At 36.2% G+C, this 24,311-nt stretch overlaps 1 protein-coding gene across 8 annotated transcripts in view; it reads right to left on the minus strand.

Annotated features, from left to right (window-relative positions):
- The window catches only part of FAM13B (family with sequence similarity 13 member B), a 70,747-nt gene that overhangs the window by 16,170 nt on the left and 30,266 nt on the right, over nucleotides 1-24,311 (minus strand). For 4 of the 8 annotated variants that reach the window (XM_071219489.1, XM_045183896.2, XM_024575104.3 and 1 more), the window contains 6 exons: nucleotides 16,112-16,153; nucleotides 15,293-15,448; nucleotides 13,516-13,648; nucleotides 5,012-5,076; nucleotides 2,342-2,390; nucleotides 1,786-1,933 (listed from right to left, as the gene is read on the minus strand). In XM_071219489.1, the coding sequence (XP_071075590.1) occupies nucleotides 1,786-1,933; nucleotides 2,342-2,390; nucleotides 5,012-5,076; nucleotides 13,516-13,648; nucleotides 15,293-15,448; nucleotides 16,112-16,153 (593 nt within the window). The remainder of the gene's footprint in view (nucleotides 1-1,785; nucleotides 1,934-2,341; nucleotides 2,391-5,011; nucleotides 5,077-13,515; nucleotides 13,649-15,292; nucleotides 15,449-16,111; nucleotides 16,154-24,311) is intronic. The other 4 variants (XM_045183894.2, XM_024575105.3, XM_045183895.2 and 1 more) reach the window with 2 other exon arrangements.

The raw sequence follows: 24,311 nt of genomic DNA on the forward strand, positions 1-24,311 counted from the left end.
TTTATGCTAAACATTTAAAATGAGGACTTTAAGGACTGTAATGGGCTTCATTCTCCAAGAGAAGTGTTAATTAGGTCCTTTGTCAGAATCCTAGCCTCATCTTTCAGAGACTCCTCTCCCACTGCTGCTCCAGGGATGATCTGTAGACTACCACTCCTTTTCAGCAAGAGGCCAGGATAAATAACTAAGGGATATTTGATATTCACTGCCCCCGGGATAACATCTCCTAACTCTGGGGAGCATCTTCATGAATTCTAAACGTCCGGAATAACCCAGAACAACGCAAATGAAAGATACCTTCCTGACTTGTGTATCACTCTAAATTAAGACACATAATATTCTACTGGGCATGCCAAACATCTAGACAAAAATATGGGGGGAAAGAGAGGACAGCAGTATAAAGGCTGGCACAGACAATGACTTGGGACTTTAAAGATTGGCTACTTCTTAAAAATAAATATTGATATATAAAAACACTCCAACTGTGATCAGGTGAGCAGACTTGTGGTGGCAAAAAGGAGTCCGTGGCAGTGCCACTGCAGTTCCTCTTGCTCCTGCCACTGTAAGGGTTTCGCTAACTTCCCAGAGGTGAGATAACCAAGGGATCTTCATCCGCATGAACAAACATGTAACTTATTTAAGATTCCTGAGTTGTCTCATTGTCTCTTTATCAAGGAAGGTGTATGATCCAAAAGGCCTCCTGGGTCAAATTTGTTGCTTGCTTCCACTCCCCACTCCAACTTTTTATTTGAAAGTTTACAAATATACAGGCAAGTTTAAAGAATTTTACACTGAACATCCATATATCAATTACCTAGATTCTACGATTGACATTTGACTATACTTCCTTTATAACACTTATCTATTCCATTAACCATCTTATTTTTTCTTGAATTTTGAAGTAAAATGCAGGTATTAGCATAGTTCCCCATAAATACTTCAGCATGCAAATCCATCACTGGAGTTCAATATTTATTTAGTTTTTGCTTCTTTTGATAAAAATGGAAAATATATAGTAAAATCCAAGTTTTAAGTATACATTTGCTGAGCTTTGACAAATACATATACCCATGTGTCTCGCTTTTTTAATTTAAATTCAAACTTCTCTCCTCTGTAAAAACTGCTAGGAACCTACTCCCAAACTTCATAACATAACCTAATATAGGGAGGATATGGTACAGTATTTGCATACAAAAGCCCCTGAAGATCATTTTTTTTAAAGTATTCCTGATAATCATAAAGAAGAGGGAGCTGTATATAAGCCTCCCTCTTTAAACCTTATTTGTTCTTTATTTATATGGGAAGGGAGGGAAAAAGAGGGAGAGAAACATTGATGTGAGAGAAACATCCATCAGCTGCCTCTCATATGCACCCCAACCGGGGACCACACCCAACCAACCTAGCCACTCCAGTCAGGACAAGCCTCCTCTTTAAAGTGGTAAGATCCCTAAGCACCAACATACTGGACTTTCAAAGACTGGTCAATATCACCTAGTTTAACAATTACCGAAATCCGATCCTAGTGACTTTATTTTTTTTAGTCAGTTCTAACACCCATCTTCAAAGCTACCATCAGATAAAACATAAGAGATAGTTGCTCCATTATCTCATTAGTGCATTTGAGTAAAAACATTCACTCACTCTTATATGAAAGGAAAAAAAAAACACCAGAAAATCAAAATCAATAAGGTTGTTCAGAAAAGGGCAGTAATCTCATTATTGCTTTGGGCAATTTCAATTACAAAGAGCATTATTAGGAAAAATAATATGTGTGGGTGAAATTACCTTCCCATTTATCACCATCAGAAACATTCTTCAGATCTAAATGTGGAATTTGGACACACGCTGCTTCTCCTTGAACTCCAACACTTTGATCTCCTGGCACTTCTGATTCAGTGTTGGCATTCAAATCACATATCTTGCTATGAGAATCCTGAATTTGAAAATAAAGGATACTTTCACAACCAGGAAGCTTTTCATGTACAGCTTAAAGACAACCAGCATATATACTTGTGGAGTCTTCATTGTTTACTATGCCTGTACGGTCAGCTGTCCCACTCCCACCATCCAAACTATTTTCCAATATAAATTTGCAGTTTTATAATATGTCTTACTGGGAGACAAAGCGTGGATCACAAATTCAGGAAAGTGTTTCATACCTAAGTTCTTGTAAACAAAAGTGGCAAATTAAGTGCTACTTTAACTGTAGAACATTATTGAGAATATCAATATTAAACTTCCTTGAAACCTATACAACCCAAGAGTTAAAAGCCAGATATAATAATTGGTAGATTAAGCCTAGTCAAATTTTTAAGAACCATAAGAGAAAAATAATTCTTACCAGAATCAAGTGTGACAACTGATCACTGTCAAATGACAAATACTCTTTCCTGAAAATACAAATAAAGTTATTAGTCTTTTAAGAATAAATAGGTTACTCTTATTGCATATTGCTTACCTAGATTCCTCTCTTCCCCGTACAGTTAGCATTTACAATGTGAGAGAGGAATGACAACTAGGCACATGCCCATGCTTTGGAGCCCTGTATCTGGAAATCACACACTACTGAAGAGATCCACAGAAACACTTCAGGTTAGAAAAATTAAATAACATTCACCACCCTCCCACACAAGCACACACAAAACCAACAATAACCTTAAAATAAAATCCATAATAAACAAAAACCAAAAGGATTGAATGTATAATGAGCAAGAGTTTTAAAAATAAATATTAGCTTTTAACCAAATAGCTTTATACTCCCCCACTCTGGGATATTTTTTTTTCTTTTAAAGATGATGTTTTTAAAGATACAGCTATGTGCTATATTTTAAATCTGATTGTGTTCTATCACAGTGAAAGCAAATTTACTACTTCTAAAGCTCTCCCTTCTCAAAACATAATGATAACATAAACTGGAAAATTTTAAAAATTTCTATTTACCTCTTATTTCACCAACAAAACCAACCCCTATTTAGAACAATTGTGACAGCAAGCTGTCACAATTGATCTCTACCTATATGACAAGTCAACAGAGCATCTAATATCACAGCAGGTTATCAATATACCTACTGTGGGAAGGTTCTCCCTAAAAACTCTGTGGCAATTTACAATGATACACAAAGGTGCTGCTTCTACCCGGCCATGATGGAGCGTGCATTCAGAAGAAAGGTCGTGATCTAAACACAGCAAGCCATCTCCTCAACTACCAATGACCTTATTCTTACTGAGGATGAGAAACAGCTAAATTCCCTAGCAAGCTTAAAGGCCTTCCTCTGCTTAGAGTGGGAGCAAGCGGTGGAATGAGGTAAATTCTACCCTAACAGACTAAAAGACCTAATCACCTAAATTCGAGAAACATGAGTGTTAAACATACAACCTTGTAAAATCCACCTAACCAAGAAACTCTTTGGATCTAAAAACAAGTTTGCTAACCTATACACAAGTTGAACAGGAAAGAGTTTATTCCAAAAAGATTGGGTCCTCACTACTTGGATCCTTATTGTTCTACCAAATCCAGATGTCATCATTCTGGGGATGCCTGTTAATGCTGTTAATCTTATATCTTCAGCCCATATCTCCAATACTCCCTGGGCTGGAAGAGGATCATTCCTGCCTCCTGAAAGGAAGCACAGGGAACTGCTGTGAGCAGAAAATCTGTGGACCTTCAGAGGAGAGGGGCGGTCCAGAGACGGGGCTCTAAAGAATTTACTTACCCTCAGAGAATAGGTTTCCTACTCACAATTAAGAGAGACAATGGCATTACCGCCAAGTTTACCCTTATCAGTGGGCTATCACCAAATTAATAATGCTGTTTGGAATTTCTCAGTATGTACAACCTAGTCTGCAACTTTATTACTGATTTGTTTTCAGAGTATCAATTATTTTTTCAAAGAAAGTTACAACACACTTCTAAGCAACATCTTAAAGAATCATAAAAAGGGGAACAAAATCCAAAACCTACATGGTTACTTAAAACATTCTAGAAAGCTTGTGTTCAAAGGACTCTTTCTATTGAGTATCTATGGAGACTACAGATGGCTGAGATATTCATTGCCTCAAGGAATCCCCTTCCTGTTACTGCTGGCCAAGGAGGTAAACAAGCACCAACTGCATAAGATGGTTGTGCTAAGTGAAGTAAATCAGGAGATAAAAGAAAAAACAAAAAACGTATGATTTCACTCTTATGTGGAATATAAAACAAAATCAACAAACAAACTGACAAAACAAGCTAAAACAAACTCACAGACAATAGAATGGAGGTTACCAGAGGAAAAAAGGGCAGGGGTAAGCAAATTGGGAAAAGGGGGTCAAATATTGGTAACAAAAGGAAACTAGACTTTCGTGAACATGCAATAGAGTATATAGATATTGAATTATAATGCTGTATACCTGAAACTTATATAATATAATTAACTAAAGTTACTTCAATAAACTTAATAAAATCTGTCCAAGCAAATATGCTACGATCTTTCAGTTAGGCATCCACAGTTCCAAGACTATGATACACTGAGAGGTGTATTCAGAATATCAATAAATTCCCATCCTGGCCAGGTAGCTCAGTTGGTTAGAGCGTCATCCCAATACACCAAGGTGGTGGGTTTGATCCTCCGTCAGGACACATACAAAAATCAACCAATGAACGCATAAATAAGTGGAACAACAATCTGATCTCTCTTGCTCTTTCTCTCCCTTCCTCTCTCTAAAATCAATTTTTAAAAAAGAATATCAATAAATTCCCACTTGTTCTACAAATCAAGTGAAAGTTTTAAGTGTCTCCAAGGCACGGTGTTCATCCCTCTGAATGTTTTCCAAGTTATAACTAATGTCTGTCTGGACCTGCACCCCTTTGAATTTAAAATGCTTTATGCTTGCCATTAAAACAAGATCCTTGGTTCTTTAGATTATCTAAAATATGCTATAGTAGATTCATCTAAAAATTTCACCCCCAAATTTAATAAGAGCTCCAATTTTCAAAACGGTTACTTAATTAGCAACAAGAGAAAATGCTTACCTCTCGAGACAGCCGTCGTCGCTATCACCACGGTCACCACATGGCTCTAACAGTATACCTACAGACTGACAAAAAGAGCAACACCACTGAATTAATGGAGCTCCCAATACTCACACATGCGAAGTTTCCAATCTAAAGTAGGAGAGTAGATTAAAAATTAGCCAAATGCCCCTCTTTAACTATTATTTATAATAGTCTATAGGTGTTGGAATCTCTTTTTACAGAGAGTACGTTATCGTCCTCAAAACCAGAGTCATGTGTTTATGTGTATGTATGGCTGTGTGTATAAAATGAGGACCCTGCATTTCTCACTTCCCATTAGGTAGCAGGTACTGCTACTACTATGATATTCCTTCTCCCTCCTTAGAATTTTCTCCTCCAAAAGCGATGGTCTTGTGGTCCCACTTGCCAATTGCCGTTTCTCCTTCTCCTCAGCCACAAACAGAAGTTGGTAACAGGGGAATCATGTAGTTCACCAGATCCCTTTATTACATATATCTGAAATAACTGTGAAGCTCAGAAACATATAAGAACTCTTCTCCATTTCTTATTGGACTTAGGTAACACCATCCCATTCCTATTCCTCCCCAAAACACACACCTGCCAAGTCTAACACAAATGTTCTTTCTGTGCATCACTACAAATTATTTAACCTTTTTCAGGGTTTTTGATCACCACTTCTAAAATCAACAAAAGGTTCAATTCTTCTTAGATTCTTAAGAAACTACCACTGGTTGTTTTGTTTAATATGAAAGACAGTTCATAATTATCTGAAAAAAGCTAATAAAATACTTCTTCCTTTTCAAATGACATATCTCTGTAAGGCTAAAATGTCCTCACATACTTCAAACAAAAAAACCTACAGCAACAGACTGAATGCAGGCAGAAGCAGATATGAGAATCCAGCTGACTTCTATTAAGTCATACAGGCATTAACAATATTTGTAGAATGAACAGGTAAAACCATGCCATTCCTCAAAATAAAAAATTTTAAATAGCTGTTTTTTATTAAGAAAAAAAGCAACCTATTTAAGTGGATTAATAAACATTTTTTAACTTTTCAGTTTTAATTTCTAATATAGTAAATACTGACAGATATACAACAATCGCTTTATGGGATCCTCAATAACTTTTAAGAGTATAAAGAGATCCTGAGACCCAAAGCATGAGAACCACTGATCTAGAAATAGATTTCAGAAACCTTCATGCTCTAGAATATAGTAGCTTCATTTTTTAAATATGAAGGTCTATGGATACATGCAATAACTATTACCCAGACCCAATATTTAAAATGAGCCTTGATATTTTATTCAAAGACACAAACTGTAATTGAACAATAAAATAATTGAAAAATTGAAAAAAAAAACAGAAAAAAACAAAGAACCAAATTAAGTCCCAGATCTACCTTCCTCACTACAAGTATGAGCATAATAATTTACCTGCCCATATCACAGTTATTGGGAAAGAATCGAATAAATAGCTTGTAAGAAAAAATATAAAGTTCTATTACAAAAGGATACTATTACATCACCAAGTCTTATTCAACCTACGATTCTTTTTACAATGTACAACTGGAACAAACTATAAAAACTGATATAATTAATACCCACATACCCTGCAGAGAGAAATTAGGCAAAAAATACTCAAAACAAATGGTGAAAAGTAGCAAATAAAAAGGCAATTGTAGGCAATAGAAAAGAAAAACGTAGTGACAGAAGTAAAAGATGACCAACCAGCAGTGAAGCAAGCAGATGATGTTTAGAGTCAGGTACGGAACTGTGATCCATATCACGCCCCAAGGAAAAGAGTTACTAGAGTCAGGTTAGACTTCATATGTAACAACAGACAGGAAATAAACAATACTTTTTTAGAAACTAAAATATGTTTCATCCCTTGAAGAAGTTTTACTTCCTCAGAATTCATGCTAGATAAAACATTCTTCCTTTGCACATGGGTAGAGGAGAACTTATTTTTTTCTAAAATATCAGCTAGCAAAATAGCCCATATTTTTTCCCTATCCTTCACCACAAATAGTGAGATCCTCAAAAGGAGTCTCAGTTGAAGTAAGCTAGTAAGTCCTGGTGGCGGCAGGAGCAACAATAGTGAGAGCAGCAACTGCAGCACAATCACAGCGCCAGTGTCTTAGGGTAGGGGTGTCAAACTCATTTTCACTGGGGGGCCACATCAGCCTTGCAGTTGCCTTCAAAGAGCCAAATGTAATTGCAACTCCTTAACAGTTGAGGAGTAGTTACATTTATACAGTCCTAAAATTATTTTGGCCCTTTAAAGGGAACCACGAGGCTGATATGGCCCCCAGTGAAAATCAGTTTGACACCCCTGTCTTCGGGGCTGTCAGACCTGACTGCCAGGAGATAATTAAAAGCTTGATGGGCATTTCCAGTAATTTCTCCAGTCTCCTCCCACTCCTTAGCCATCCATAATTGGTGCTTCCACATTGCTCAGTTCTGCATCTTACCATCTCCAACACCCACCTTAGTTTTGCAGTAAGGGCATGCTAGTTACTTCTTTTAAATAGGCTAAATACCTACCACTCCACTCTGTACATTTCATAAATATACATTAATCTAGCCCAATTTCTTCCACTGAATTAATGTGGTCAACACTGATGATGTCTCCACAGCAAAGGAAACCATAAAAATAAAATGAAAAGGCAAAGATACAGAATGGGAGACAATATCTGCAAATCATATATCTGATATCCAAATATACCAAGAGCTCATAAGGCCCAATAGCAAAAAAAATCCAATTAAATATGGGCAGACCTGGCTGGTGGGCTCAGTGGATTGAGTGCCAGCCTGCGAACCAAAGGGTCGCCGGTTCGATTCTCAGTCAGGGCACATGCCTGGGTTGCAGGCCATGCCCCTGGTAGGGGGCAAGCAAGAGGCAACCACACACGGATGTTTCTCTCCCATTGAATCGTTATGCTATATACTTGGAACTAATGTTATATGTCAATTACATCTCAATTTTTAAAAACCAAAATGAGAGAGAGAGATTAGGATGTAAAACAAAACTAAAAATGTGACTGAGTGGTTGTTTCCAGTCAGAGGTTTTGAGTATTTCTATAACTTAAAACAACAAAAACACCACAGTGAGATACCACCTCACACCTGTCAGAATGGCCATCATAACCAAAGCAACAAACAACAAGTGTTGGAGAGGTTGTGGAGTAAAGGGAACCCTAGTGCACTGTTGGTGGGAATGCAGACTGGTGCAACCACTGTGGAAACAGTATGGAATTTCCTCAGAAAACTAAAAATGGATCTGCCATTTGACCCAGCAATTCCACTGCTAGGATTATATCCTAAGAACCCTCAAACACCAATCCAAAAGAACCTATGCACCCCAATGTTCATAGCAGCATTATTTACAATAGCCAAGTGCTGGAAGCAACTTAGGTGCCCATCAGTAAATGAATGGATCAAAAAACTGTGGTACATTTATACAATGGAATTCTATGCAGCAGAAAGAAAGGAGGAGCTCCTAGCCTTTGTGACAGCATGGATGGAACTGGAAAGCATTATGGTATGCGAAATAAGCCAGACAGTGAAAGAAAAATACCATATGATCTCACCTTTAACAGGAACCTAATCAACAAAACAAACAAGCAAGCAAAATATAACCAAAGACACTGAAATTGAAAAAAGGCCGACAGTGACCAGAGGGGAGAGAGGAGGGAATTTCAGGGGAAAAGGGTGAAGGGTTTGTAGGAACAATTATAAAGGACACATGGACAATAATGGGGGGGGGGGACGGTAGGGAGGTGGGGAGAGCTAGGGATTAGGCTGGGGTGGGGGGAAAAGGCAGAGAACTGTACTTGAATAACAATAAAATTAGAGGGGAAAACAAAAACAAAAAAAGCACCTATGAGAACTCATAATTTAGTACAAGTCAAATTGACAGCCATCTCTTCCTCTTAGATATCTGCCAGAGTTTCTTAAATACTTCTGGCCTTAAGTCTGAAAGGAGGTAATCACATGCCAGCAGTCTCAGTGTCTGGAAGATACAAATACCTGTACACTTAGTGAGACACAACCAATGAAGGCCCGCTAAACCTGAAATGAATTGTTTCTATGAGTTTACTGATAAGACCAAGTATTTTCATGTGAATGTAATCAGGCTATTGATTTTCAGACTGTTTCAATCCCCAAAACAGTACAAATTACTGTATACCTTGTACCTATTTAAAAATTTACAGACCCGTCTCATCATATCAATACAAAAATCCTAACTAATTACAGAATTCAATAGCACATTAAAAAATATACTAATTTGCAAAAGACTTATCTGATAAGACTGCTACTCAAAATATATAAAGAACACTTAAAACTCAACAGAAAACCACCTGATTTAAAAAATGGGCAAAAGACCTGAACTCAGCAAAATATATACATGACAAATACGCATACGAAAAGGTGCTGATCATTAAGTCATTAGGGAGTCACAAATTAAAATGAGATACCACTACACACTTACTAGAATGGCCAAAATCCAAAATACTGACACCACCAAATGCTGATGAGGATATGGTTCAACTCTCATTCACTGCTGGTGAATGAATGAGAGACATACTCACTTTATGAAAGCATTCAGTTCATAATAAAAGTGGCATTTCAAATCAATGGGGAAAGATATTCTATACATTCATGTATTGGAAAAGCAAGGTTAAATATCTAGGAAAAAAGCTAAATTCATTCTTCATACCTTGACAATGAGAAATTCCCAATAAGCCAAATATTTAAATGTGAAAAATGAAACCAAAGAAGTATTTAAGAAAGAAAGTTTATAATCTGAGATTATGAAAGGCCTTTCTAACAATGACATAAAATCTAAAATCTTGTTTAAAATGCTGATAAAACTTAATATTGTCAAAAAATCACCTAGTAATAAACTGGAAATAAATATTTACAACTGACCACAAAACAGGGAAGTGGGGCTATCTCCTTAATAAATAAAAAGTGCCTACTACAAAAAAAAAAAAAAAGAAAGAAAGAAAAAGAAAAAGAAACCCAATTAAAAAATGTGCAAAGGATATGGAAAACTAGAAGTAGAAATAACTCTTAACATTTCTATAGAAATTTTAATGAAAATTACAAAATACAAATTTCCCTTCCCAGGCTGTAATTTAAAAATCTGCTACTGGTGAATGAAGGGTTCATGACATAGGTACTCCTAACAAATGGCTAATTGATAGTGTAAATTGGTTCAAAGGAAGGATACCTGGCAATATACATTAATATTACAAATGCTTGTATTTTATGACCCAAAACTCTGCTTCTATAAATTTATCCTAAGACAGGTTTGTATGAGGTAAAATGGTGTATGTATGAGGCTATTCACTGAAGCAGTTTTTGACAGGACAGTGCTTTTTATAGTTTTATTATAGTCAATAAGGTGGAGAGAAAATTAATATGGATAGATAGGGATGGGAAGGTGACTTCTATATATCTGTAGCTTTTAAATTTTTAATTGACTCTATCCCTTTTCAAAAGACAAACACGTAAAAAGTATATTTTAAGAATCTGTAGAACAAAAATCAATTATCCACACACAGAGCATTTAGTCACTAAAGATTCCTTAAGAGTGGTAGTAAGCTAAGAATGGTTTTTACATTTTTTAATGGCTGGGGGAGATCAAAAGAATATTTTGTGACATGTGCAAATTATAGGAAATTCAAATTTCAGTGTCCATAAATAAAGTTTTATTGGAGCATAGCCATGCTGTATTGTTTACATATTTTCTATGGCTCTTTTCACGCTACAACAGCAGAGTTTTATAGTTGTGACAGACTGTGAAGGCTCACAAAGCCCAAAATATGTACCATCTGACCCTTTAGGAGATAGTTCACTGACCCCTATTCTTCTACCCAGGCTGACAACTTCTCTGGACTCTAGTAACCTTCCATCTAAGCCACTCACATCGCACCATGTCACACCACTTGTCCAACCCATACTCCCCTCTTATGGCAACTCTTTCACCTCGCTCTCACTTCTGCTGAGCCGACTTCAAGGACTCATTTCAAGTTTCCAATCCACTGATCACGTACTCTGCACCTGTGGCCAACTACTGACAGGTATTTTATCAATGCTTTTACCAACAGGGAACAAGTTAACAGTCAGTTTCCTGTCCTCTGGACAAATTCTACATGATAATGTCAAATATGTAACTTTGCTTGAGTTTGCTCACTACAAACATGCCATCAAACTTCAGCTAGACCACTGCTGATACTCAAGTACTACTAACTCACTTCTACTTGGTCTCTGGTCTCTGTGATTTCTCTCCATGAAGGTTCCTACAAAACTTCAAACCAATTTCTTCAAACCCCAAACCCTATTCCTATCTCCTCACCCTCTGAGAATGAGGCATTTCATTTTATAATGGTCAAGACCATCTGGAGTAAATCCTCCAAACTTCTACTTCACAAACTATTCTGTATCTCCCCTTCAATAGGGATTAAAGGAGCTTTTCCTACATATGAATAGTCACTCAACCTGTGCCCTGAACTTCCCTCCATCTCTTTCCCCTATGCCCTCTCCATGCAATATTCCAGTAATTACTCTGTTTTTCTCATACTTTTTCATTTTCTCCATACTAGTGACTGATCCCTACACTCCCAACCAACATGTTCAGAACAACACAAAAACTTTTCCAAAACCAGACTGCTTCATCTGTTTGCTTTTATTTTCAATGCCAAAACTTGTCCAAAAGGCATTTCACTTTGCTGCCTCTACGTGCTCATTTGAATCTCATTCCCTTATCCTTAACTTCAGCCTTCTTCCTTAAAATCCACTACCTACCAAATGTCCTCGTTTTACCAATAATTTCTATCATTAAATCCAATGAATGTCCTTTAATTGGAGTTTTTTCATTTAAATTATTTGATAAAAATAAAGTCAGAAACCTAAATGTAAAAAAGTAAACTGAAGAAAAGCAAAATCATTCATTATCCTATCAGCCACAGATGTCCACTATAAATATTTTGTTGTACTTCTTCATCTTTTATCAATATCTTTCTTCTTGTCGATATCACACAAATTGGAACTACACTAGTTCTGATACAACAATACCCCATTATGTGGATATACCATGATTAAATATTTGACCCCTCCCAGTTAATGAAAACTTTTTGTTTTCTACTGCAAATAAATCCCCATAAGAATTCTAATAGACAGATCTATGCATGCATCTCTGATTTGTGTGTATTTTCTTAGGACACAGTCCTAGATTTTGAAATTTCTAAGTAAAAAGTTTTAAAGCCTTTTGTTCTTATTGTCAATACGTTTTCCAAGAAGTTTGTAGTGGCTTATACTTTCCCATTGCCTAAGACCACCTATCTCCCCTTACCCTCACCAACACTGATGTGACAAGCATCAATTGGTTGCCTCCTGTACCCACCCAGACCAGGGATCAAACACAGCCATACCCGGACAGGGGATCAGACCCACAACCTAGGTATGTGCCCTGACTAGGAATCGAACCTGTAACCTTTCAGTTATGGGACACCACTCCAATGAACTGAGCCACACCTGCCAGGGCTATATACTGTATTTCTTTTGATATTTAAAATAATTCTCTAACGTCAATATTACCCCCTACTTAACTATAGAAAAGAGAAGCTCAGAGAACTTACGTGATTTGACTGAAGTCACGCTGCCTTTAAGAGATGAAGCCAGAATAAACCTCAACTGGTTGATTCCCAATTCCTTATACCTACTTTAGTTTATGGTTTAGAATGAAAACATGCTGAAGGAAACTTCCTTATTAAGTATTTTATCTTACAAAGTGTTATCAAAACTGAACTTCGAGCCTTGGCTGGTGTAGCTCAGTGGATTGAGTACGGGCTGTGAATCCAAGGGTCGCTAGTTCGATTCCCAGTCAGGGTACATGCCTGGGTTGCAGGCCAGGTCCCCAGTGAGGGCCACGTGACAGGCCACCACACATTGATGTTTCTCTCCCTCTCTCTGTCGCTCCCTTCCCCCCTCTCTAAAAATAAATTAAAAATCTTTAAAAAAAACCTGAACTTTGAAACACGTCTTAGAAAGATGTTGCTTTGTTATTGAAATTATGTTAAAAACAACGTTACTACTAACAATTGTGGCAGTGAAAATAATTTAATTTTAAAATGATATTCATGGATTTTCTCTAATTATGAAAAGATTCTACATTCTTCAGAAAAAATCTGGAAAAGAGAAAAACTTTCAAAAGAACAAAATTCAATACCTCCAACCACATCAGCTAACACTGTAATTTGTTTCTTCCCAGAAAATATTTCAAAGTAAGGCATTTTATACCTACTTCTCTACCCAATGATGGTCTCTGAACTCTACTGAGAAAATGTATGTTCTCAGGACTTAGAATCAAGACAAATACATTTAGCAAAGGTGGTGAACTATGGCTTTTGGTATCAAAGGAACACATGAAGCACTGAGAGTTGTATGTCAACCACACCTAACAGAGTTTATTTAAGTCTTTGCATTTCTTACCTGGTTATCTTCTTCATCCTCAAATAAGAAATCTTGCTGCATAACTTCACTGTCCAAATTAGTGCCAGCCACAGGTTCTGAACAGCCTCTGTTACTTTCACTGGTATTAATAATATCATCAGCAATATCAACCCTAGTAATGAAGATTAAAAAATCAGATCAGACCAAATGTTGATTTAATGTTGTTAATTTAAAATAATTATCAACAATGATCTGAAACTTTTAATTAAAGAAAATGTGTCCTTGACATAAAAATCCATACTTCCTTTATCCTGCCCAGTTCTATTATTAGATGCACTGTTTATTTTTGTCTCTCCATGGCATGTTATAAGGAATCTACCTTGTTATCCCTTTTGAAAATTTTCAAAAGCAAATCAATGGGTTTACAAATAATTTATGTGCCAAAATAATACATACCCTCAATCATAATAATGACATATTTATTTGATTAAAACACAAGTATAGTACTAGACACCATATAGCGTCCAACACCTTATCAAGTACAACGGGAATAGCTTCCTGTTGCAGACTTCCCGTCTCACATAATTTGCAACATGCAAAACACTGCAGATTTTTGTTTACAAAGACAACACCACTGCTGAGAGAATATGACAAGTAAAAATAAGAATACTGTCCCCAGTGGTAAAAATGAGCGTATTGTCTGGGCATGGGTGTAGGTATTCAGGATCTTTAGCTAAGCTAAGGGCAAACTCCAAGGAATCTGCTTAGTTTTGAAACATTTTCCCACTTTTTCCAACATTTACATACTGCTTTTTTCCCTTCATATTCAGCCCAAACACTCCCTACAGATCCAGGTCTATCAGTTCTAATATGCCTCGAAGGCACACAAACCAGGGCAATCACGGAGCTGCACAGGCTGGTGACGCCACCCATGCAAACTACATGACACACCCGCAGTTGTACCATGTGGTATTCCTACAATAAACATATCCCAGCTGCTGGTTTTCCTATCCATTAATTTTCCTTTCACTTCATATTTAATAGCTATTCTAGTGTACTAGACATATTTGGCCTTTTAAAAATTTACTTCTTTAAAAACAAAATCTCTCTACCCAATCACCTATTTTTTTACCTTCCTATGAATCCTCCAAACTTGGGTACATCTTTCTCATCTGTCCGACCCCCAAAAAACTGATAAGAATGATAAAATCACTACATGTAGTCTTGGAGGAAGGCACCTATATAAATCCTAAAATGCACAGCTGAGGTAAGAGGAAATAAAACGAGGCTTTCATTTATTTGAAGGTAACAAGTCATATTAAGAATGGAGTAATATCACATCACACAGTACATAGAGTTACTTTAAACTTATACAAATTCAACAATTAACAGCTACCCTAAAAAAAAGTGTGTAGATAACGCAAAAACTGGTGGCAGGAGTAATAATTTAAATAGCAAAGGATGACTCTTCTGCTTACCATTTCTTCACTGATCAGTGATGTCACTCTCCTGTCCCTGTAACCAATCTGTCTAGACCTCTGCTTGTCTCTCCTAGTGTGACCATATGTCAGTCTGTAAACGTGAACTAACTACTTTATCTGGTATTCCGGGACGTAATGAACAATTTATGAGATCTTTCAATATTACATAAGTGTTTGTAATTTATATACAAGTACATGAAACGTCACTTTCCACAGTGACTTTCAGAAATCCTCAAGTAAGACCCCATTATTTAAGTAAAAATATGACTTTTTTAAAGATAACAAAGCAACTTTGTAACTCATAATAACAGTAAAATGTTTTAAAAGTTCCTTACTGGTTATTAGATCCTTCCCCATCACAATGAATACTTCCTGTCTCATTATTATACACCAGACTTTGTTGTGGCAGATTCTTAAGATCATGATCTATGCTGCTCTGCAGATCAAAAAGGTGCTGTTCTACAGCTGCTCTAATTGTTCTTTCTAAAATGCTACAAGACAGAAACATTTCAGTGAGAAGCAGTCACCCTAACTGGGTATTAGTTCGCATAAACCCAAATGTTAAAACCTATGACTAGAAAAACAAATTATTACAGTATTTAAAAGGGTAAGCTAGCGTGCAAAACGAAATACATAAAAGGAATACACAATACTGGTTTAAATTTTAAAATGAAATTTGCCCAAGTAGATAGTATACAAATCAACCATGATATCACTATTACTACTGAGGTAGGAAGGACCAATAATTTGTCCTCCCTACCGTATAGACAGCCACTTAAATAGGCTTTTCAAAGCTACGTTTATAAAGCAAAAGAATTTACCAACACTCAGCTAAATAACAGAAACAAATTATAAAAGTACTGTTTGTATTTTTTACATGAAGTCCACTTCTTAAAGAAAATAATAAACAGCTGCCAGTTTTCAATCTTTTCAGAAAATCAAAAAAATTACTAAAGAAAGTTCATCTTTACTTTGCATATTAGTGCAGTGCATGCCTTCATTTGTTCCTACTACAGGACATAAAATACTAACCAGTCTCACTGTGTTAGATACAACCTTTCCTCTAAAGTAAGTACAATATATGATTTTCATTTCCACAATTTAGCAATATTTTTAACAAATTTTAAATTGTCTTCTACAGGTATACTACTTACTCTGCAGAGGCTGGTAAGATGCTGGTGGGAGATATATGGGCACTGTAAACCAAAGAAAGAAATTAGCTGTAAAATTCTTAAATATTAAATGACTACAAAATGTGCTGAAAACTGCCACATTTGTACCACCCTGACACAACCAGAAGTGCATGCGGTCACTTTATGATGTTCATCTGTAGCAGAGTATGACAAAAACACACTGTGTGTGTGGTGCATTTAGCCAATGACTTCATCTGACGCTCACGTGGAGAAACACTGTCCCTTCTCAAGTCTTCAGAGGAAAATACTGACTATGGGCTCAACAAAAGTGCCCCATCTAGGATAGTACGACAGCCTCCATGCTAGCCCTACACTCCTTGCCAGAAGTAACAGCATATACTAATACTCGGATGTTCTCAAGCTATAGAAAGAAAAGACAAAATGGGTGCTAAAATTCAGACCACCTCATTCGCTGTGCCAGTAACGGACTTTCCTTAGCAAATTTTGCACATTTTCTACTGATATTTACAAAACTATATATAATAGCCTAATTTTTGTCACAGTTATCAAAAGTGCAACTTTAACCCACCATGAGATGTGAATACCACTAAACTGTTTAAAATTAAAATATTGGTAAGGATGAGAAACAACTAGGACTTTCATGTAGTCCTAGTGAGGATGCAGAATGTCCCAATCACTGTGGAAACCAGTTTGGCCAGTTTTTCTAAAACTCACTAAATGACCTAGCAATTGTACTCTTTAAGTGTTTACTCAAGAGAAATGAAAGCATTAAGTCCACAGGAAGACTTCTACAAGCACAGCAGATTTATTCATAATAGCAAAAAACAAATCGCCCCACACAGATGAATGGATGCACAAAGCATGGGATAGCCCTACAATAAAATACATTCACCTTTTTTAAGTAGAAGGCATAAACAACTGATTGATACATACAACAACATCAATATTTTTTTTTTTAAAAAAGGCCAAGTAAAAGAAACCAGACAAAGAAGAGTACCTACTATGAGACAGATTCCCTTTATAAAAAAGTGTAAAACACACTGACTGGTGTGGCTCAGTGGGTTGGGCGTCATCCTGCGAACCTAAAGGTTGCAGGTTCAATTCCCAGGCAAGGCACATGCCTGGGTTTCAGAACAGGTCCCCTGTTGGGGGGATGTGAAAGATGGGCCCATCAATGTTTCTCTCACACATTGATGTTTTTCTCTCCCTCCTTTCCCTTCTCTATAAAAATAAATAAATAAAATCTTTTTTTAAAAATTCAAAAGCAGGCCAAACTAATCTATACGGGGACAGAAAACAGATCCGTAGTTGCCAGGGGCCAAAGGTTGGGGGGAGGGAAGATTTACTGGGACAATGCACATAGAAAATTGTATCTCTTTTGGAATATTTCACTGGCATTAAACTGTCAGACTCCCACCCCAAACTTTTCTAGTTAAGTGATCCCAACCCTGGAATAAGGAAATAGAGGACATCAATACATTAAAAAAAAAAAAAAGCATGTGGGGTGATGGAAATAGTCTCTATCTTGATTTATATTGGTTGTTCAAATGTATATATGTGTAAAATGTTATGTGTGCATTCATAAAGTGTGCACAATTTATTATGTAAAAATTATACCTCAATAAATTTTATTTTTAAGGAAGAAATCAGTAAAGGAAAACACTAATATGCAATAATAGAAGCCAGACAGTAGCTATTCTGGGGGGAACAGGGAGATGGTTAATGTATGAGAAGGAGCAGGTGACCCAAGTGGTGGTTATATACACTGAGTTCACTTTCTAATAATTCACTGAACTTATCATTTGTATGCATGTAATTCTTCAATAAAAGTCATTTTTTTAAGTCAATTTAAATTACTTTTTTGAAGCTCCTCTATAAAATGTGCCAAAAGAAACTCTAACCAATGCAAGGAACAGAGTTTGTAAGGTTAATATTCTCCCAATTCTCTGTAGGAAACCAAATGAACATCATTTACCATCTATCCAGTAATCTTCAGGTCTCCCTTACAACAAGCTCATCCACAGCAAATTGCACAACTGCTTTATTAGACAACAGTAAGCCATCCAGTTTGACAAACATAACCTCTCCTAGCTTTGAAAAAAAAATTTTTTAACTGCCAATATGCCAGTTTTCATAAATAGGTTATTCTTACTCTAAATTCTTTCATGCGGATAAACTCAAGGGAAAGACTTAAAACATTTTCATGTTAAATAAAGTTTTGGGGAACTTCATTTCTGAAATCAGAAAAACCTAGGGAGAAAAATCACATATACACACACAAAGAAAAGTATGTCACTCTATTTCTATTAATTTCAAGTGAGCTGAAAGTCAAATATTTAGTGATTTCTGCAAAAAAAAAAAAAAGTCTTTCCCTAAATAGTGTTTAAGCATCAACAAAGGTATTAGATCCTTTTCTAATATTTTGCTGCAATGACCTAGTATTTATATTTTTAATTTCAGTTATGAGTAGCTATTTAATTATAAAAGTTAAATCTTTACATGGTATGAGACCCCTATATTTTCCTCAGTAATATTTGCAATCTCTAAGCTTAGACAATTCCTCACCTATTCAGATATATTCATTTTATTTTTAATACCTAACTGCAATTCACTGACAGTGTTGAATGGTGTAAAGAAAATTTATAAATTCAACACCCTTCTTTACGATTTAATTTGTGATTTCTGTTGAGCTTTATCATATACCAAATTCTCAAAGGGTTCTTATTCTCAACTACTTAGTCCATCAAGTCTGTTACTAAAGTCTTATACCATGTTTTAACTTTTGGTATAGCTTATATCTTCTGTATTCTTTTTCAAATTTGCCATTGTTAGTCATCAACTTATTCTCCCAGAGGATTTTTCTCACCTTGTTTTTATCTGACTATATTGTCACTAAGATGATAGTAGATAAGGAGACACTAGATACTGAATGAAAAATCAAATAAAAAGAATGTAAATAGCAATGTTTCACAAGAGTCAAAAAGTAAAAATCCAGTTGATATAATGGAATGAATACGACACAACAATGAAATGAAGAAACCACAGTGACATGCAACAACATGGATATATCTCGCATACAACAGTTCACGAGAGAAGCTGGAGCGAAATTATACACACAAATTTAATTTTCGTAAAGTTCAAAAAAATATAAGGAAGGGATGTCATAAGTCAGCACAGTAGTTACCTTTAGTGGGGATGGAAAAGACCAGGATTATAAGAGCTACTGGAGTGATGTCAGTATTTACTTCTAAATCTGGGCAGTGGTTCCACAGATACTTGCTTTTTACTAACTTGTTATTCTCCCAGAGGAATTTTCTCACCCCCTTTTTTTTATCAGATTAGATTATCAATAAGATGATAGTAAATAAATGGGCACAAGACACTTCACAAAGAATCAAATGAAAAGAAAAATAAGCAGCCCTGGCTGGTGTGGCTCAGTGGATTGAGCACCAGCCTGTGAACCACAGGGTCATCAGTTCAATTCCCAGTCAGGACACATGCCTGGATTGCTGGCCAAGTCCCAGTAGGGGGCGTGCAAGAGATGCAACCACACATTGATGTTTCTTTCCCTCTTTCTCCTTCCTTCCCCCCCTTTTTTAAAAAGTTTAAAAAAAGAAAAATAAAAAATGGTATCAATAGATTTGTCTTATGCCCATTTCTGTAGGTATAATTTCCCCCCAATTTTAAAAAGAAATATTCCTGGATTCCTCCTCAAATCTCTGAGGTAGGACCCAAGAGTCTACACTTTTAACAAGCACCAGTGATAATTCTTATCCATATTAATAAGTTTAAGAAACAATGGCCTAGATAAACAGCTAGCCTCTGAAAAGACTAAACTTCAAAAGTTCTGGTAGTCTTAAATCGGATGGGTAGGCAGAGGAATTGATCTTTTTGTTTCTTGTACCTTTAAATGCTATTGAAATTAAATTACAAATATATATGCAAGAGTAGTGATCACCAAGACAGATTATTAATGTTACAGTAAAGATTCTTTAGCCCTGAAGACTATGGTAAGACAAATAAACAGCTCCTTTCATTAAGAACCTTCCCCCCACCCTGAAAAGTCATAATAAACAAATCAATTAAATAGATTTTGTACTCTGAGTCAGAATGTCACCCATGAGGTCACAATGTTGACTGACTTTGTCCTCTGAACTTCTGAAAGACAAAGGACTGATTAAATCATAGTTTTCAGACTTCAAAGAATTCTTTATTTTTAAACTTTAGCCAACTTCTGTGGGCAAAGAACACTTATGTACAAACCAGGGCTAGCACACACTTAATGGATGGCTGTAAAAACGATTTATCAATATAGTTACGCATCTGCAGCAGCAGCAAAATAGCATAGGTATCATAAGGATGTGAGTTCTGATTAATAAAAGACACAAGAAAAATAATTACTGAGAAATTTAAGGTCAACTTACTTAGGTACCACAGAGAGATGCCATAAAGACCACCTAAAACTGCTGTCTTCACTAAACCCCCAGACAAGAAGACCAGACTAAAAAGACGAAGCAGTAAGTCACATAGGTCATACATATTTTAAAGTCTCAGTCAAATGTAACACTAAAGATTATAACCATTCTCTGACCTTTTTCTCCCCTCTGCAGTTAACTCTATTTTTAAATCTGCCTACAATCACATAATCGTCTTGAGAACCTAAAATCAATCTTGCAGTCATTTATTCCAACACAAATTTTTTGTAATTCAAATACACTTATGACTGGGTACTACTATTATTTTAATTTCCTAGTTGCAAATATTCAATGTTGCCAACAATCCAGTACTACAGCTCTATTTCAATTTAACCTGATAAGGATCGCTCTACCTGTGCAACAGAGCTTGAAGCCATTCTGCATACCATGGCATCCTCCAACAAAACCATCAAGGGACTTCAAACACCACGAAAGATGGTGACGGGCTTATAAAAACTGCTGAGCAATTATCAGAGCTGCAGCCTGAACAAAAGCAGGCTGCAACTAGAGGTCACTACTGACCAGGAGGGACCCAATCAACAGTTCACAAATTTCTGCCCAAGAACTGTGCAACTTTGTAGGAGGTAGGGAAAGAAGCGCTATTTTCGAATCTGGCTAGACCTCCTATAAAATTATTGAAGCTTAACCTGATGTAAGGCAAACAAACCAATCTGTTTGTTTTCATTAGTCATACTATTATAACCAGGGATATAAATTATATAAACATGAAATTGCCAAAACAGATATACAACAATACTATTGTCCAGTTATCCATTTTTGGAAAAGTGTTAATGATTAATTTTTCAAATCTTAAATTAGGAAGATTTCCAGATAATTCATGCTAGAATCACATTCAATTATTACCATTTTTAAAAAACTGTGGTTTCAAAAAATGTATAGCACAAAACAAAAACAAAAATTCCATGCCTTTCCAGCCAAAAGCAAAACCCCCTTCTTCACTTTCCCCTAACCTTGGGAGCACCCTATCCCTATGACAAGAGGAAACTGAAAGATTCCTCACTATCAAAAGTGGTAAGTTATAACCACCGTAAGTCTTGAAAATATAAAATGCTTCATTTATAAAGCCAGGCAAGGGAGGGAGAGAACCTGTTAATATCTATTATGCTCCAGTGCTTTAAAAAATCTTTTACTTTAATATAAAACATTCTTATAACCCAAAGCATAAATTCTACTTCTTCCCAGTCAACATTTCTGATACCCAAGTAGTTCTTTACACTCCTAAGTAAAACCTAGCTACTGAAAATGTGAATTGAAAAAAATCTGTCACCTGAAATATTCTGCAAACAACCTGATTTCATGGATGAAAGAAAAGGAAGAAGTTACTATAGTAATCCCCCCTCATCCATGGGGAACAGTCCAAGACCTCCAATGGAAACCTGAACCTGCAGATAGTGCCAAACCCTACATGCATTGGGTTGGCCAATAAGTTTGTTTAGCATCAAGTATTGTGATCCCTCCTACTTTGTTCTTCTCTCTCAAAATTGCGGTTATTCGAGGTCATTTACGGTTCCATATATATTTTTGAAATGTTTGTTCTGTATCTGTGAAATATGTCACTGGTATTTTAATAGGGATTACATTGAATCTATAAATTGCTTTGGGTAATATGGACATTTTGATGATGTTGACTCTTACCATCCATGAACACGGCATATGCTTCCATATATTTGTGTCTTCCTTAATTTCTTTCCTCAGTGTTGTGTAGTTTTCTGAGTACAGGTCTTTCACCTCCTTGGTAAGGTTTATTCCTAGGTACTTAATTTTTCTTGTTGCTATAGCAAATGGGATTTTTTCTTGATTTCTGATGCTGATCTTTTGTTGGTGGTGTATAAATATGTCTTTGATTTCTGAATATTGACTTTGAACCCTGCTGTTTTGCCAAATTCACTTATTAGGTCGAGTAGTTTATGGGTAGAGTCTATAGGGTTTTCTATGTACACTATCATATCACCTGCAAACAGTGACAGTTTTACTTCCTCCTTTCCAATTTGGATGCCTTTTATTTCTCTTTCTTGTCTGATCGCTGTGGCTAGGACTTCCAATACTATATTGAATAGAAGTGGTAAAAGTGGGCATCCTTGTCTTGTTCCTGATCTTAGTGGGAAAGCTTGGAATACTATGCAGCAGAAAGAAAGGAGGAGCTCCTACCCTTCGCAACAGGATGGATGTATCTGGAAAGCATTATGCTAAGTGAAACAAGCCAAGTGGTGAAAGAGAGATACCATATGATCTCACCTGTAAATGGAACCTAATCAACAAAACAAGCAAGCAAGCAAAATATAACCAGAAACACTGAAATAAAGAACAATCTGACAGGAATCAGAGAGGAGAAGGGTGAGGGATAATAGGGGATAATGCGGGGGGGGGATCAAGGAACATGTATGAAGGACACTTGGACAAAGCCAAGGGGGTGTGTTTGAGGGTGGGAGGCAGGGATGAGTGGTGCAGGGGGCGGGGGTGGAGTGGTGAGGTAAAAATGGAGACAAATGTACTTGAACAATAAAAAAAAAAAAGAAAAGAATTTCACAGATGTAATTAGTGTCCCTAATCATTTAACTGTAAGGTAATCAAAAGAAAATTATACTAGGTGGGCTTGACCTAATCAGGTGAGCCCTTAAAAGGAACTTGTCCCTCTTTGTGAAGAGATTTGAACTGTGAGAGGTCCATGGGAAGGCCATGTAGCCAGAACCTGACAGTGTCCTCTAAGAGCTGAAAGCAGCAAGAAATTGAGAGGGAAAAAAAAAATTCGTTTAGTTTTTTCCGTAAAATAAGAGACACATTTTTCATTTTCACCAATAACTTTATTGATTTGGATATTTTGAGTAAGTCAGCTACCTCCCACTATTGGCTTCTAGTGGGTGCTACTAAACATCTTCCAATGCATAAGACAGCCCCACAGCAAAGAATTATTTGGCCAAAATGTCAATAGTACCAAGAAACTTTGCAAACCACTTCTGACACACTTGATCAGTCACAGCAGCTTCTTCATACGCTGCACAAGTCTTTTTTTTTGTGCGTTTCAGTTGCATTTTTACCTTCCTTGAAATAATAAAAACATAATATGTTGAAAATGTTGCCTATCTTCTTTCCATCTTCAATATTAAAATGGCTGCACAAAAATTCACCAAATTTGGTAAGTTTCTTTTTCAATGCACGCTGATATGACAGCTGCCACAATATAATCTAACAAAATTGTTTTAAATGAAATTAAAGACAACCAAGCACTAGTAGAGCCATCGTACGGAAAAAATTTAACAAACTTTTTGGCCAAGCCAATACTATTTTTCTCCTCTAAATGCATGCCTATGATAAAGTTTAACATAAATTAGGCACAGTAAGAGATTACAACAAAAAATAATAATAAAATGGAACAAGTATAATAATATACTATAATAAAAGTTATGTGAATGTGATCTCTCTCAAAATATCTTACTGTACTGTACTCACCTTTCTTCTTGTGATAAAGTAAGATGAGAAAATGCATACATGATGAGATGAAGTGAGATGAATGACATAAGCATCATGACGTAGTATTAGGCTACTAGTATTGAACTTCTAAAGATATGTCAAGGGAAGGATCATCTGCTTCAGCTGATCCTGGATCACAGAGCCATGACAATGTCAATCAATGGTTGTACGTTAGGAGCACGTATGTTGATGGTTGAGGAAATTTAGTATTTTCTGACCACAGTGACTGTGGGTAA

Source organism: Desmodus rotundus, chromosome 10 (genome assembly GCF_022682495.2).
Source record: "Desmodus rotundus isolate HL8 chromosome 10, HLdesRot8A.1, whole genome shotgun sequence".
Classification (NCBI taxonomy): Eukaryota; Metazoa; Chordata; class Mammalia; order Chiroptera; family Phyllostomidae; genus Desmodus; species Desmodus rotundus.